General features: G+C 47.2%; 1 protein-coding gene across 9 annotated transcripts in view; it reads right to left on the reverse strand.

Annotated features, from left to right (window-relative positions):
* Rapgef1 (Rap guanine nucleotide exchange factor 1) overlaps window positions 1-16,964 on the reverse strand; it is a 128,996-nt gene that overhangs the window by 37,372 nt on the left and 74,660 nt on the right. For all 9 annotated transcript variants that reach the window (XM_078048489.1, XM_005321099.5, XM_021723650.3 and 6 more), the window contains 6 exons: window positions 15,639-15,795; window positions 4,881-4,969; window positions 3,837-3,989; window positions 2,822-2,942; window positions 2,282-2,465; window positions 676-1,170 (listed from right to left, as the gene is read on the reverse strand). In XM_078048489.1, the coding sequence (XP_077904615.1) occupies window positions 676-1,170; window positions 2,282-2,465; window positions 2,822-2,942; window positions 3,837-3,989; window positions 4,881-4,969; window positions 15,639-15,795 (1,199 nt within the window). The remainder of the gene's footprint in view (window positions 1-675; window positions 1,171-2,281; window positions 2,466-2,821; window positions 2,943-3,836; window positions 3,990-4,880; window positions 4,970-15,638; window positions 15,796-16,964) is intronic.

Here is a 16,964-nt window from a genome sequence, read left to right on the forward strand (position 1 = left end):
GGCAGTGACTGCGATGTGCAACAGTTAGGGAGCTGGGAGGAAACAGAGCTTCCAGAACGCTGGTTAGTAATTCTATGGCAAATCTTCAGTTGAAAAATATCCAAACACAAGTATTCAATGTTTCAGATCCACCCCAATGCTGGTAATTTCTATTAAAACATCTGGTTCACAAGGCATCCTCGGCCCCTCCTGCAGGCCACCTCAGGTCATTCTATCAGCATGCGGTCCTGCATCTGCAGATAGGACAGTGTGCACCCAGGGTGCACCTGGTGTCTTGCTAAAGGGGGGTCCTTAGAAAACCACCCTGTGGGCACCAGGGGGGTTCTGTTCAAATATCCACCTCACTTTACACAGATATTGCTGTAACCTGTCCTGCGTGCCCCGACACTTGTGTCTTCAGGCCAAAAGGTCAACTGCCTCCACCTGAAGAGGACAAGCACTCAGGAAGGGACCAGCGTGAGACTTTACAGAGACCACTTATGGAGAGGTCAACTTACGGAGCTTTGAGAACAACCGTCAGTGATGAGAGCACAGGGCTCCCTGATGTGGCCATCCTTTCATGAAACACCCAGGCCCCTGGCTTCACTTCAGACTAATGCCTGAACTACCTGAACCCAACCCACTCTGCTCTAGCTTACACAGTGCACTTCCTGATGGAGCTCGACAGAGGCTTACTGTGTTTGTTTTTCTTCTCTGGTAGAGGAGGTGGCTGCTCTGGATCCCCCGCTGACTCGGGAGCAGTAAAATCACCCACAAACTCGATGGGGGTTGAGGAGCCTCCTTGCTGAAAGGGGAGGACAGCAGCGAAGGGCGTATAGGGGAGAGCTGGGGCTGGGTTCTGTAGGTCGTCCTCGGGGATGTTGTCGTACTGCGAGGGGTGCCGCTCATAGGATGCCCTGCAGCCAGCACTGTCCGAGGCCTGGGAAGCTGCGCTCCGACGCTTCTTCTCAGGCAAAGCAGGTGGTGTGTCTGTCTGCCGCCCCAGGGCAGAGGGTCCCTCAGACTGGGGACAGCTTCCAAGAGGCAGCTGGAAAGGATGGCTGGGAAACGGAGACCCAGTCTCCCCCAAGGACTCCGGCAGCGGGCTAAGGTTGCAGGCCACGTGCTGAGGTATCTGGTCTGCGTTGGAGAGGTCTTGCTGGAGGAATTCATAGTCGGGATCATAGTGATCTGAAAACCCAATAGGAAACATGCCTGTCAGCCACGAGGCCCTGGCCAAACAACGAACCCCTTCCTGCTGTACCCAGTCTTGCCTCACAGAGGGACACAAATGTGTCTCTGTTCTCTTCTATGCAGGTTCTTGCTTTATCTGGTATTGTTCATTATGCTCCTTGACTGTCAATCAAATGGGGACGTGGCTGTACTACTCCTTGCACTTTGTGCTCACCCCCACCATATATTTATATTTATTTATTTCAGGAGGTTCTGGGAATTGAACCCAGGGTCTCATGTGCATGCTAGGCAAGAACTCTGTACCATTGAGCTAAATCTCCAGTCCTTTCCTATTTTAAAAACATTTATTACTTTAAAAAATATTATAAGCACCGCAGAAAACATGGCAAACCATCATAAAAATAAATATCACCCACTCCCAGGATCTATCATCTTTGCTTACATTTGATGTATTTTCTGGGTAAACAGTCCTGGGTTTTTCCATTCATCAACATATCATAAGTTATTTCTAATAGCTACAGATGATTCCACTAAACAAAGGTACCATAACTCATCTGATTCCCAGCATTGGTTCTCTAGTGTTTCCAGATTACCACCAGTCCTAACAATGCAGAGATTAATGTCTTTGAGAGAAATCTTGCTATAGGTCTCTGATGATGCTCTTAGACACATCCTTGGAAGTGAAAACATCTCATGCATGGGACACAGACAGCATAGCGCTGTCAAACCCTTGCCAAATGCAGTCGGCCCACATGGTCTGCATTCGGTTCCAGCCACGACTGCCTGTGCTACTCTGTCCAACACTGTCAGGGGTGCAGGGCTTCATTTAGAGATCCAGGTGCAGGTGGCCATGAGAATGTAGCACACACTGACAGGCCATCCGCGGGCAGTGCTCACCTGAGCGCCTGACTCTGAGGTTTTGTGCTGATACAAGTGTTGGCTTCCTTGAAGGCCAGACACTAGCCTCATTTTGCAGATGAGGCCTGGATTTTAAGTGATATGGTCAGGGTCATCTACTCAAGACTGGCATTAGCTGGGACTCAAGTCTAGGAGGGTAAAAGTCCCAAGAAACCAACAAGAAAGGAGACAGGAGTTGCCCGAAGCTCACCTAGTGTTTCACAGCTTGTGTTCCGGGAGCACTGTCCACTGTCCCTGTCCAGAGAAGAGAGCTGCTCATCCGACTTGCTGAGCTTGCCTATGCTGCTACAGGGGGAGAGGCGGGGAGACTCTCCGCCATATGAGTGGCTGCCCCCTGACAGTCGCCTCTGTGCATAACAGTCAACCTCAAAATCCTCAGAAAGAAAAATAAAACAAGTCAAGTCACTTCTGAGAATGGTGGTAGAGACTGAGGACAAGGCAATGGGCATACTGACTCAGAGAAGGAAATAGCCCTTTCAGAAACCACTTCTGATGTCAGCAATACAATGATATATAGAGACAGAAAGGAAGTCCCGGTGGAGGAGTGGATAAAGATGTCCTCAGGAGATGCCCTGTGGCTCCAGCCTACCTACCAGCCTCCTGGGGAAGAAGGAGGATGACAGAATCCCACCCTCACAGCCTCTCCACCTGAATGACCACAGCAGGGCCTCAGGGTCAAATTCCCACCCTCCACCCTCCACCTGTGCACACAGCAGCAGGGCTGCATTACCTGCCTATTAATTCCAACAGGCAAACTGGAGCCACTGGTGGCCCGACTCATAGGGGCTACCACAGCCACCCGGGTAGGGGACGGTGCCGACTGTCTTTTCTTGGGTGGCAATGCTGGTGGACTGAAAGAGACCAAAACATGTAGACAAACCAGGTGTCACAAACAAGAGTGCTTTAGAGCCAGGCGTAGGGGCGCATGCCCATAACCCAGCAACTTGGGAAGCAGGGCAAGAGGTTCGCAAGTTCAAGATCAGCCTCAGCAACTTAGTAAGGCCTGTGTCTCAAAAAAATAAAAAAAAGAGCTGGGGATGTGGCTCAGTGGTTAAACATCTCTGGGTTCAATCCCCAGTATTTTTTTTTTTTTAAGAGAGAGTGAGAGAGGAGAGAGAGAGAGAGAGAGAGAGAGAGAGAGAGAGAGAGAGAGAGAGAATTTTTTAATATTTATTTTTTAGTTCTCGGCAGACACAACATCTTTGTTGGTATGTGGTGCTGAGGATCGAACCAGGGCCGCATGCATGCCAGGCGAGCGCGCTACCGCTTGAGCCACATCCCCAGCCCCTCTATCCCCAGTATTAAAAAAAAAAAAAAAAGAGTGCTATTAGAATATAGGATGTGGGTGAGGCTCTTTCATTACCAGCTTCTCCACACCCAATTTCCACACTTTAACTACCACCTGCTCCTTTCCTGCCAAAATAAAAAGTTATTAATAACAAAGGAATGAAAATCAGAACATCCCTTTCTTTTCTGTTCACAATAAACCACACCAGGTTTCAATGGCTATGGCCAAAAGGAGAGATGTAAGTAGGGTTCAGAGCATGGGAAAAGGCCCTAAACCAGGGCTAGAGGAACTCAGAGTCTACTCTGAGCAGGGCCAAACCTCCAGAGCCCCTGAGAAACAGGGCATGAATCCCCTAGCTCTTGCCCCAACCATACCATCTTCCTGTTTTCTCATTCTACCATCCATTTCCCAAGTGTCCTAATTAAAGGAGGTGCTAGAGAAACAGGGAGATGATCACCTGTTATCAACCACCCTAATGCCAGGTAAAGGAGGCTTGGGGGGCGCAACCTCTTCATCTGTGGAGTCTGGGAGAAGCTCAGTTGACGGAGACACACCTGTCGCCTTGTTTAGAATCTCCATCTCTCGGTCTGTCAGGGGGAGCTCAGGCTGGCTGGAGAGACAAAAGAACTCAGGATTACAGAAGGTAGCACGGCATACTCAGGTCCTGAGGGGGTGAGAATGTGAGAGGGTGGGGAAGTGACGGGCCTTGGATCAGGAGCCTTGGGGTTCCAATCACATCTGATCACTGGTAAATTAGCAGGGCTTGGCCAAGTTTCCTGACTCTAACCTCAGTCTCCTTATCTGAAAATGGATTCTTTGGATTAGATGATCTAAATGTTCTCTAAAATATTCCAAATTAGGCAGGCACAGACCTATAATCTGAGCAGTGCATGAGGCTGAGGCAGGAGGATTATAAGCCTCAGCAACTCAGCGAGGCCCTTTCTCAAAATAAAAAATAAAAAAGAGGCCTTGAGACGTAGCCCCCAGGTTCAATCCCTAGTATAGGGGAAAAAAAAATGCTCCAAATTCGTGTCTTAATTTCCCCCAGGGGCTCATAGTAGAAATTACACAAGGTATTAAAACTGTCCACATTGCCCTCAGTTTATTCTCTTGAGAAAACTAATATTAAAAACCCCAAAGCACTCTCAAGTCAAACTCCTGAAATCCATGTCCTTGAAATTTCTGGGTGTGAAATGAAGTTGCTCAGGAAATGCTTGCATTCAGGTGGCTGACAACAGGGAGTCACCTTCCTCCCCTGGATATACTTGCACCATCCTCAGAAACATGACGGGGGTGGGGTGGGGGGGTGGCGGTATTAAACCCCAGACAGGCGAGGCCACACTTCAAAACATTAAAGTAACAGGTGTTCACCCAGAACCTACCACTGAAAAGGAACCTGGGTTCCCCAGCTGCCCCCCGACTGCCTACAGGCTCTCAACTGATCAAGTGAGGGCTTCCCTGACTGTGACCACCATGCCAGGAGGGTCTGGTCATCACTTACCCGTCAGGCTTGCCGGCTGGGGAACTGGGCTTTACTGGGCTTGTTGGAGATGGCCGCCCCTGCTTCTCGATGGTCAGCCTGACCAGCTCCTGCACCAGCATGGGAGAGAGGGACACACTGAGCTGTGCCACAGGCAGGGGCCTGTCTGGGCTCTACTGCCGAGTCCGCTTTTGTGCCCACACACTTCCTACGTAGCCCCTACGCATGGATTATCACTGTAGGTGACATGCATGGCTTCCCAAAATGGCCCCTGCCCTCCAAAAATACCTTCATAGCACGTCAAGGGGTTTCAAATGCATGAGACACTTCCTCTTGGAAGGGGAAATAGCGAACCCCACAGTCTAGAAATGACTGTTCATCACACAAAGTAAATTCCCAGCAGAAGAGATTCCCAGTGGGTTTGCGGGGATGGCGACTTTCTATTCTCTAAAGCCATCATGTCATGTGCTCAGGGACACCCACCTGGCTCAGCTGCTGGCTTTGGGTTTCCCAAAGTAAGCTAGCTGGCCTTGAATGTGGTGGGAGCTGGCGCTTAAAGAGGACTAGCTGGGGTCTTGGTCAAGGGACAGGGAGTCAAGGTCATTACTCAGAAATGACCTTAGAACAGGGAAGGAAGAAAGGAAATAAAAGAAAGAAGAAAAAAAGGAACTTTTTTTAAGAGAGAAAGAGAGAGAGAGACAGAGAGAGAGAGAGAGAGAGAGAGTGTTTTTAATATTTATTTTTTAGTTTTCAGTGGACACATCTTTATTTTTATTTGTATGTGGTGCTGAGGATCGAACCCAGTGCTGTGTGCATGCCAGGCAAGCACGCTACCGCTTGAGCCACATCCCCAGCCCTGAAAAAAAGGCACTTTCAAAACAGGTCAAGGCCTCTGGTTTTCTCAGGTGGAATGCGTCCCCCAGGCTGAGGAACTCTGCCTCTGCTCCTCCTGTCTGCATATCACTCAGAGCATAGGCCACTTCTGTTACCCTACGTCCACTGCCCCCCACACACCACTTTTTTACTTGGATTGTCTTCAGTTACTCTGACCTACCCCAGACCCTGATAAGAGGAACCAGTGCACACACTTTTGTGTCCAACTTCTTCATTTAAAAGCTTTAGGGACATATAATTCACATGCCACAAAATACCCATTTGAAGCATGCAATTCTGTGTTTGGTGTCTGTACGTAAGAAATTCTGTACCTGTTCATAGTCGCCCTCGATTCCCCTCAACTCTGCCACTCTGGCAACCACCAGTCTACTTTCTGCTCTACAGATCTGCCTATTCCGTCCCTCTATGCTCAGCATGAACAGCCATGGTTCTGGGGAGCATGGGTGGTCTATTCCTTTGTGTGGCTGAGTAGCACTCCCATGTGTGAACACACACAGCTTCTTTATCCATCCTCTGTGGATGGACATGAGCACAGCTATGTCCACTTTCAGCATGGAGGCTACCTCTGAAGTTAGAGGGGATGGCAATGATGCAAAGGTCAACAGAACTATACTGTGCTGAGTCAGGGACTGCAGAGCCTCCAAACTGAAACCACGCCACAGGGAAATAGCAGCAGGTGATATGAGGAAGGCAGAGCCAACATCCTCCCCAGAGCCAAGATTCAAACCCTAGAAAAGAAGATGGAGATGCCAGAAGGAGCAGCAAAGGAGAAATTCACCAATGTCCACAACTGTGGTGATGATATAAGAAAGCACCAAGCTATGACATAATAAAATAGAAACCTCCTGATGCAGGCTGAGGGGAGCGTCACTCTGGACAGTGGATGACTGTCTCAAGATGACTACCAGGATGCATGCTGAGCCTTGAATATCTGCATTATAAGAACTCTCCCCAAGGAAAATGCTATGGATGTGTGCAAAAATCCACCCACCAAAGATGACTTCAGACCATTTGATTACATCTCTGCTAACAGGTACTGGTGATCTAAGTCATGAGAAAACCCAACCAGGGATCGCTCTCTGGCCATTAAGAATGAAATCACAAGAGCATGTGACACAGCAAAGAAAGATGCTGTAATACAGGCTCAAGAAAAAGAACAACCCCAGGAGGTACATGCATGTTTGGGGAACAAAATTAGGTTGAGAATTTATGTAACAGAAACAAGTATGACTGTGGAACATCCTTTATTTTGTTCCTATTTCCTGAAATGAACATACATTACTTCTGAAACAATAATTAAACAAATGCATGCCTCCAACAGCCCCTTAAGGCCCATCGGAGAACCAGATTCCGGCCACCCCACTCTGCAGCAGCTAACGTCTGCTTGTGGAGAAATGTGGGAGGTGAGGTTTCAGAGCCACACTGGCAGAGGAGGGAGAGCGTATGGCTCTGGTCATCATATTTACAAGTTAATACTCAAGGACAGCTTGCCAGCTGGTGACACAGACAGGAAGGACACGATGACAGGATAGGAAGAGACAGTGACTTGAGGGAGGTGGCCCCTGCACCCAGGGCCTGGAGGAGGTCAGGAGTGACAGTCTGTTGTGAAAGTTCATAGCTCAGCAGGGGTCAAAGCACCAGATGAAAGCCATGCAGAGGCTCCACTTTCAGGCTCACAAGTACAACACTGCGTGTTTGCAGTGGCTGACATAGGTACAAATTCCACCAATTCTTCCTGACTCATGAGCAATCACAATTAGCTTGCTATCTTTCTGGATAGGCAGCGTGACCTCCTGAAATGACAGGCACACATGCATGAGCGTGCCCAGGTTCCAAGGCAACACCAGGGCTGCAGCGACATTCCCTAGGGCCAATCTACTGCCCAGACTTGAATGAGGCTGGAGAAGGAGCGGGCAGCTCTGCCTATCTACACAGAAGGCTCCAGTCTCAGCTTGCCATGACCATCTATCTCATGGAGGTAAGCTTGAGAACGCACACCATCTAGCAGCTTCCAACATCCCCACCTCACTGCCCACTGAAGGTCGTCCAAGCCCAGGACCTCCTCCTGAAGGCAGGATTTCTGAGTGACGGCAGGCCTTTCATTATCTGGAAGCACAAGTTAGGAAAGACTAAGATCTATCTGGACTGTGTCTACAGCAGGGGACTATAAGCGAGACCTACCACTAGTTTGCTGAAAACCAGTTTTCAAGACCTAACCAGGTTATTTGGAAAAGAAGCTTCCTAAATACATTATACTTTACTTCCATGTTTGCTTATTTATACTGAAAATGGCTGCAGAGAAGGAAGCCTTAAGTGACCTGCAGGACAACAGTAGGCTCTGGTGCTCAAGGAAACAGCATGATTATGCCTATCTGCCCCCATCCTCCTGGTGTCGAGACAAAGCCCTGTCTGGCAAAGGGGACATGCCACACAAAAAAAGGCTTTCCATAGGAGCCCATGGGCAGTGGCAACTCTGTATGATGCCCTGCCATGCTGCCCTGCCACACTGGCCCTCAAGGGCAGGGCATCCCGGGGGAGTCCTCAATTCATTGAAAAGCACACCAGGCTACAACCCAAGGTTCCCTTCCTGCTCACATTCATCATATACCCACCATCACTTTGTGGTCCTGTGAATCTCCTGGGTGCCCAAGGAGATGTGTGACCATAAACCAAGACCCAACCCTTTATCAGTTACTTCTTCACATGCCTTGGATCAGGTCTGGTAACCAAGTACAGGATTTTCCTGTAACTGAAACTGCATAATGAGATCAGAGGGGTGTCCAGTCCCAGTGACATTTTTATTGTAGCAAAAAGGGAACTTCCCTGGCCACATCCAAAGTGGTAATAATCCCCCTATATACTGGTCCCTTGTAATTTATCCCACCTCCTTTCATTTTCATTATAGTCCTAAGTGATGTGGATTGTTGTACCCATTTCACAGATAAAGACAGTAAAGCATGATAACCTGTCCTGGAACTCAGTCCTGCAACTTCTGGCTGCCTGGCAGCAAGATTGACTATCCCACTCGGTGGCATGTTTCTACACTCCAGAGAAGAGAGCAGAGAAGCATCCGTTGTAGCTCAGTGCTGAGCTAAATGCTAGAGTGCATGAGCATGTGCCCATTCCTGAAATAGACAAAAAGCAGGGCTACTTTCCACCAAGCCAGGATTCCTAGAGCCTCAACAGCTGCATGGAAAAGCTACCCGGGATCCTCATATGCAGAGAAGCACAGGAATCTTTGCTGAAGAGCCTCACTTGAATAAGATCCAGAGAATTAGCCTGAACCTCAAATCTGCCTTCAAGGAAAAGGCAGCTATGTATAGAGGGTCCCAGGCCTGGGCCAACAGCTCAGAGGCTTAAGGACTTGCTAGCCCCACAGATGTATTTACTCCTGTACAAAACGAGGATGCTGCAGTTAGCTTTGTCTCTCGCCGAAGGCTACTTTGGTGGGACACAGGGCATAGAAGTGCTCAGAGGACTGTAATTTACAATGCATGCTTTGCAAAATTGCTCAACAGGAAAACCACAGCTCAAGGTGGTAGTCAGGACCCTTGGAGAACCATAGTTACCTGGCCTTGTTGTCACAGCCATAAATTGCGCCTGCCCACCCAGCTCCACCTAAGACACATTCAGCCTAAAGACAAGGAGCCACAGGTGCTCTCAAGTGCCACCCTGCAGGGTGAGTGTGGCCTAGAAGAGTGCCAGGTGTTGGAAACTAAAAATGTAGTTGAGGCAGGAAGCTATGATCCAAGTAAAAAAAGGCTTTAGGAGCTGGGTTCAGTGTGGTGCACACCTGTATTTCCAGCAACTCAGGAGGCTAAGGCACGAGGAGTGCAAGTTCAAGGCTTCCCTCAGCAACTCAGCAAGGCCCTGTCTCAAAAATAAAAAGGGTTGGGGATGCGGCTCAGCTTTAAAGTGTCCCTAGGTTTGGGGCTGGGGATGTGGCTCAAGCAGTAATGCCTGGCATACTGGGGCGCTGGGTTCGATCCTCAGCACCACATAAAATAAAGATGTTGTGTCCACCGAAAACTGAAAAATAAATATTAAAAATCAATCAATCAATAAATAAAATAAAGTGTCCCTAGGCTCAATTCCCAGTAGCCCTCCTCTTCTCCCCTTACCACCAAAAAAAAAAAAAAAAAAAAAAAAAAAAAAAAGATGCTACAGAAGCTCTGGATAACTGTGGATTCTCTGGACCTTTGTGAGTCAGCTCCACACCCCAGGCCCAAACACTGCAAAGAGCACATGTTTGGTATAGGCTTCCTCTGAGAAGATTTACCAAAAAACATAATTACTGAACTCAGAAAACAAGGTGGGAAGGGGGCTATTAGAGTAACGAGATCTATCTTTAAGCCACATTATTTTAAAAACTAAAACAACAAAAGGTCTAAAATCTGAATGTATGAAATTGAAATATAAGCATGATAATTTTTTTAAACTTACAAAAGCATATCCCCAAAACTCTTACAGGAGAAATCTCTACTACCTATAATAAGCTATTTTGTTTCCCTTTCCTCTTCCCCATTTCTTCTCCTCTCCTTTAAAACCACCGCCACAGGTGCTGTGGCTACATCTGTCATCCCAGTGACTGGGGAGGCTTGGGAAGAATGTTACAAGTTAGAGGCCAGTCTGGGCAACTTAACAAGACCCTGTCTTGAAATAAAAAAAATAAGAAGGGCTGGGGATGTGGCTTAGTGCTAGAGCATCCCTGGGTTGTTCCCAGTATCGAAACCAAAACAAACCAAATAAAAACACCCCAAACTCAACACGCTGATATAGAGAAATACTCCAAAGATGTAACGAATCAAACAACCCTAAACACACACCCATACAAAGACTTTCAAGTGTCTGAAAATGACTGTGTGCTCCTAATAGGATTGCCTAAATCATAAAAGTAGCACCTCATCAAGTGCGGTGGCGCACACCTATAATCCCAGCAGCTCAGGAGGCTGAGACAGGAGGATCAGGAGTTCAAAGCCAGCCTCAGCAACGGTGAGATCCTGTCTTTAAATAAAATACAAAATAGGGCTAGGATGTGGCTCAGTGGTCCAGTGCCTCTGAGTTCAATCCCTGGTACCAAAAAACAAAAATAGCATCTCCTTGCTATTATTTAGGTAATACAAACTTTCAGTGATTTGAAATAATCATAGTGGTGGTGGTATTGGTATTCATCCTGAGACCACTGTGTTCTAAAGCTGGCTGTGGTGGTGATAGTATACCAGTGCGCAGGAATAACCAGGAAGTCACCAAGTGGCATGTTCCAGATGCATAAACTGCATTTCAATAAAGCTGTCACCAATGTCCCACCAAGAAAACCCAGGAAGCACAAAAGAGGATCCTACAACTTCTCATAGCTAGAAGTGAGAGAGCTAGTAAAGACCTGCAACACCGTGTCAAAAGGCATGTAGAAGGCACCTCTGAGAGCCGTCCCCGGGCACAAGGCTGGACCTGGACACCACAAAGAGTAACTTTGCACTGGGTGAAACATGTCAAGCACGCCTAAATTCACTCACTCATAATGATAATTTTCTAAAAAAACATTCATCGGTCATGCTAAAGGGTGCTTGAAAATACTCATGATTTTGAAAACTGGTATACAAAAGAAGGGAACTAAGCTCGACATGAAGGTGACAAGGAGAAGTCTCTCAGACACAATCCAGCTAAGTCAGTGATGAAGGAAATGGCAGATGTCCATGTTCCTGTTCTATAACCCTGAGGAAGCAATGGACACAGGCGTGACGGTTGATGGCCTCTGACACCTCCAAGGGAAAGCCCAGCTCGCTCAAGGATGCAGGGAATCCTCCCAAGCACAAGGCCCCAGTCTGCTGCGTCTTGGATTCCAGCAAGTCGCAGCTGGAGGAGCATGCTGGCAGCACTGCCTGGTGCCCTGCATGGCTTAGATGCGAGACTCTAGGAGCAGCCGCTCTCCACAAGAACAAGTTGCAAGGAAAAAAGTAAAAAAACCCTTCAGACACCGATCAATGAACTCACAGTACGAACTTTATTTGGATCTTGAAGTAAAAAAATGAGCCAGTCAGAAGTAACAAACCACACCCTGCAGGTCAAATCCAGCCTAGGGCTGGTGTCTGCAAGGCTCTCTAGGTAAGAAGGTCATTTCAAAAACAACAAAAATGAAAACAAAGGGCCCTCTGTGGCCTGGAATGCCTGCAATGTCCCTCTCTCAAACAAGCCTGTTCCAGAGATGGCAGGACATGGCACCTGGGATCTGCTCCCACATCATCCAGGGAGCAGGTAGAGGAAGAGAAGAAACAAAAGTGGCCACGATGAGGGGAAGGACCTAGGAAACCCCGAGAGGCCTCAAGAGTCTCTTCTCTTTCTATTCACTGTTCTGTTTTGCAAGTGTTGAAAATTGTTCATAATAAAACATTTAAAAATAGTCTGAAAAGGATAAAAGAAATGGCTTATTTGAAATGTCAATGTGGCAGACAGGTGGTTGCCCCACAGTATCTGTTCTTCCTAATGGATTTTCAGCTGGGCATATGATCAAGCTCTGGCCAATATAATGTACATGAAAATTTTGTGAGGCTTTCCAAGAAGCCTCCTTAAAGGGAAAGGCATGACTTCGTATTCTCATCTTCCTTGCTGGCTGGAATGTAGACATGATGGCTGGGGATGAAGTGGCTATTCTGAATCACGAAGTAGAATCCGTGTGCTAAGAAGAGCAGGAATGCAAGATGGAAACACCCCTATCTGTGCTGTGACAGTGTCCTGCCAGTCCCTGACTCTCCGTCTCTGTACTCTTACAGATGACACTGAATAAGTTCTGTTTTTAAAAGCTACTATTATTTTGGGGTTTCTTGATATCAGACCTAATCTGAATTGACAGCCAGAAAACATTTCAAAATACTGCTGTTATACAAGCGGAGCCTGGCACCTAAGGTTGATTATGAGGGTGACGGTTAAATGACAGAACTGTAGGCTTCTACGAGTTCTCCCCACAGTCATCAGGGTAAGAAGCCCTTTGTTCACTGGTTTGGAGTGTGTGTGCCCAGAGACTGGGGAGTTTCAGGTGAAGAGGGGAGACCTACAGGGAAGCCTCCACACCTGGAAGGTTTAGAGGAAGGCAGAGCTGAGTGCAGGGAGTTGGGTGCGGAGTCACCATCTAAGGAAAAGAGAAAGAGCTGAAATTCAAGCACAGAGCTGGCAAGATGTGAAATTTGTCAGATTGCCTGGAGAAGAGCCATGGCCACTGTCAGGGACAGGCGAAGTTGAGCTCATCTGGAAATGAGCATTTCTGTGGGGAGCAGTACTCAGCTATGTCCACTGGGCACCCAGCACTCAGACTTCATGTCCAGTACCTCACCTCGCCTGTCCCCAGGCTTCAGGATAAACATCTCAAAACCTCATGGCCAAGCAGGGGCATTTACATGGGGCTTAAATGATGAATGACCACTCACTTAGGGACAAGCATAGTCATCTGGCTTGAAAACATTTTTCAATCTCTCTCCCTCAAAATAAAATTCTGTTTAACAACTGAATGAGTCACCTGAAAGATAGTGAGTGGGTCTGGAGGAACATTTCCCCTCCCAGAGGGATGACAACAGTAGGTACACGCCTTGTTTCTGCACACTCCTGGCCCCTCACAGCCCAGGGACATGGGTGTGTGGGGTGTCCCAGGCCTGAGGGACACAAAGGAGGCTCCAGCACAGAGAATCCCTCTGTGCTGAGTGTGGCTCTCCTGCCTGAGGGAGGCAGTGGAGGTGACTGGGTGCACAAGAGGCTCTCTGCCCTCAGAAGGCAAGTCCCCCAGGTGGAGGCCTGCGGGAGCTTTGCTCATCACTGTCTTCACCATCTGGCAACAGAGGCGCTCCCTACACACTTCCTAAATAAGTGTGACAAAAGTGAATCTATAGAAATTCTCAATACAGAATCTCTGTTCTGGTGAAAGTAGTTTTAAGACAACTGGGGAGAAGTTACTGGTTCTTAGACAATGCCAGGTTCAAATCCCACAGGTTCTTTTTCAGTCTGGTCATAGAAAGACTGGAGAAATTCCCTTTTAATGAGGGTGACGCTGTCCTGATTCCATTTCGGGCTGCCGTGAAGCCTGTGAGGAAAGCCCACCTCTTCTGTGCCAACTTGCTTTGCTCTCAGCAGCATCAGCGTGGTGGAGGGACCCACACAGTGTCACCTGGAAAGTGAACAGCAGCATCTCCAGAGGTCTGAACAGTATAGCAGCTGGATGAGTCAAAGCTGAGCTGAGTGCTTTGTAGGTCAGGCCTCCTGCTGCCTGCTGCCTGCGGGGAGCTATCATGAGGAAGCAGCGAGAGTAGCTAAGGGACTAGCATGAAATCTGGAGAGCAACACAGATCTCTCAATGGCCGCACCGGGCTCCACTCTGAAGTCTCATAGGACTTAATAACTCTGGGGGTGCCGAGGACATAGAAGCAGTCAGAGTACACAGGAGCCATGCATCCCTGGACATGAACTCAAATTTCCCTGCAGACACTCAGCTGTCCTTACTGGGTGTTTGAGCTAACTGTGACCACTTGGGAGCAAACTGCCACACCAAACAATGCTTTCTTAGCCTTCCCTTGGGATCCTTGCTCTGCTCTCCAGGATCCATGCAGGAGGCTTTCAGGAAGCTGTGATCTGGTGAGTGTGGAGGAATCTTTCTTGATAAAGAGTAAGTACCTCAGCTATCATTTTGAGTTGGTGGGTAGAAGGGAAGAGAATGAACTTTTTCTGAGCCACATTCATAAATCATGCATTTAGTACCACAAAGTTAATAACAAACAGTGCTAATGCCAAGTGCTTAGCATGTACCTGGCACTGTTCCACAAGCACTCCATATACTAACTCCATCCTATCTGCAACCCTATGACACGTGCTTTTACTATTTAAATTTTAAAAAAATTTGTTCTAATTAGTTATACATGACAATAGAATGCATTTTCATACATCATACATAAATGGAGTATAACTTCTCATACTTCTAGTTGGAAGAGATGTAGTTACACAGGTTGTATAATCATATATGCACATAGGGTACATGGTGCTACTATTATATCTATTTATGGACCAGTTAACCAAGGTATAGAGCAGCTAAGGAAACCGCTCATGTGCACTGGCCAGTAAGTGGTGGCCTTGGTATGAAAGCTAGACAGGGTCTCAAGGCCAGCTCTTGACACCATAGGACGTAGTTTTTGTGTAACAGCAGGCTTCCATGTTCCTACTGCCCACAGCTCCAGCCCTGGTCCAAAGGCCCTCACAGGATTCCTGCTCTATGTTTCCCTTACTTTCATCCACCAGGACTTACTCTCTCAAATTAGGGTTTATGCCCCAGAGCCTTTTGGCCTTTGCTTCCCACCTGAACTACAGAGTCATAATTTCCCATTACATTGCTCCTGACTTCCCTGGATGCTGAATCCTCAGACTACACCATAGATATCAAGTAAATACAGGTTCATTTCTTCCTCATCTCATTCTTGCTTTTCTACCAAAAATCCCCAAATTTCCTAGAACATGAAAAGGAAAAAGCTGATATACTGGGAGTTTTGTGAAAAGTCAAGGCGAAAACAATCTCCACATGTACGTAACAACACATCCCTCCATATGAAAAACTACCATGCACCAATAAAAACATGTGGAAGAAGTCTCCACTACACCATATTTCGTGGGCAGTGTGCTCAGAACTGTGATATGGACTCTGAAGACCAAACACAAGATGCCTCTGGTAGCCTTCCAACAGTGTCAACAAGAACTCCACAGGCTTTCAAGAGTCACTTAGACCAGTCCTCAGACTGAGTACCAAAGACTCTGGAAGACATTCATTTCCAGGCATTAAGTTTATGAACAAGCTCCTAACATCAAGCAGGCTGGCTGCTCCAAGTCCCAACCAGGACAGCCTGGAACCCGCCCTGGTACCTTTACTCCATCCAGAACAGCTTTGATGACTCCTTTCACAGTTGTCACCATCTCCTTGTCTTCTGAGTTCACGCCTTCCAGCATCACCTGGTCAGACCAACGGATGAGGTTGGCAAGACTTTGGTACACTCGGCTGTAGCAGGAGGAGAGGGCTGAGCTAGAGGAAGAGAAGGTTTTGAAAAAGAATATGAACAAATCTCAAGCATGACCAATGCCTACAGATGTCCACGTGATGCAGACCAATTTCTCAATGGCCAGGGAATGTTCTTGTCTTGCTTTTTAAAATTCCACACCTCTAGTGAAGAAGCAGACCTCATTTGCCCTGTGCCTTTCTCTTTACAGCCAACCAATATTTTGTAGGGCTCTTAAGTTCTCATCTGTGTTATAATTTTTTAAAAATTTCCAAACTATAACATGAAAATTCCACTAAAACAGTTAACAAAACTTTTCCAAACTTCACATCCCTCTACCCTTCTATGAAATTCTGATGACATCTTATATACCACCCATCTCCTCTGGACAGTCACATAAGCCAAGAGGTCTGTGGAATTTTACTGGGCAGGACCCTTTAAAGGCAGAGCCATGAGCTCAGAAAGACCTGCAGTTTATTAGAATTTCTCCTATCCTGGCTCAATTTTACCAACCTCTTTGCACCATAACTGTGGCTGATAAGTCAGAGGAATGCACTAATGACTGTTCTGAGAAAACGATGAACCAACAAGCAAGGTGACCTGTGATGGTGGTGGGGATGTGTGACAGTGGTGATGCGCGCGCGCGCATGTGTGTGTGTGTGTGTGATGCACCGGCTCTGATGCCAAAACAGGCAAGGGGAGCTGAGGGAGTGCTGGGAGAAGCCCCAGTGAGCACAGAGCAGCAGCTGAGATATGTAAGTTACTCATCTTTCCCAGAGTTTTAAATGACCAAAGAAATGGAAAGACGGTTATCTTTCCATTTCAGACTTAATGCATTATAACAAAGGAAGAGCAAAATATAAAAGGGGACCTCTATAAAGACCTAAAAAGAGCATGCTACAAGGACACTGCTACATCGATGTTCATAGCAGCACAATTCACAATAGCAAGACTGTGGAACCAACCTAGATGCCCTTCAATAGACGAATGGATAAAAAAAATGTGGCATTTATACACAATGGAGTATTACTCTGCATTAAAAAATGACAAAATCATGGAATTTGGTGGGAAATGGATGGCATTAGAGCAGATTATGCTAAGCGAAGCTAGCCAAGCCCTAAAAAACAAATGCCAAATGTCTTCTTTGATATAAGGAGAGTAACTAAGAACAGACTAGGGAAGAAGAGCACGAGAA

The sequence above is a fragment of the Ictidomys tridecemlineatus genome, chromosome 4, assembly GCF_052094955.1.
Source record: "Ictidomys tridecemlineatus isolate mIctTri1 chromosome 4, mIctTri1.hap1, whole genome shotgun sequence".
Taxonomy (NCBI): domain Eukaryota; kingdom Metazoa; phylum Chordata; class Mammalia; order Rodentia; family Sciuridae; genus Ictidomys; species Ictidomys tridecemlineatus.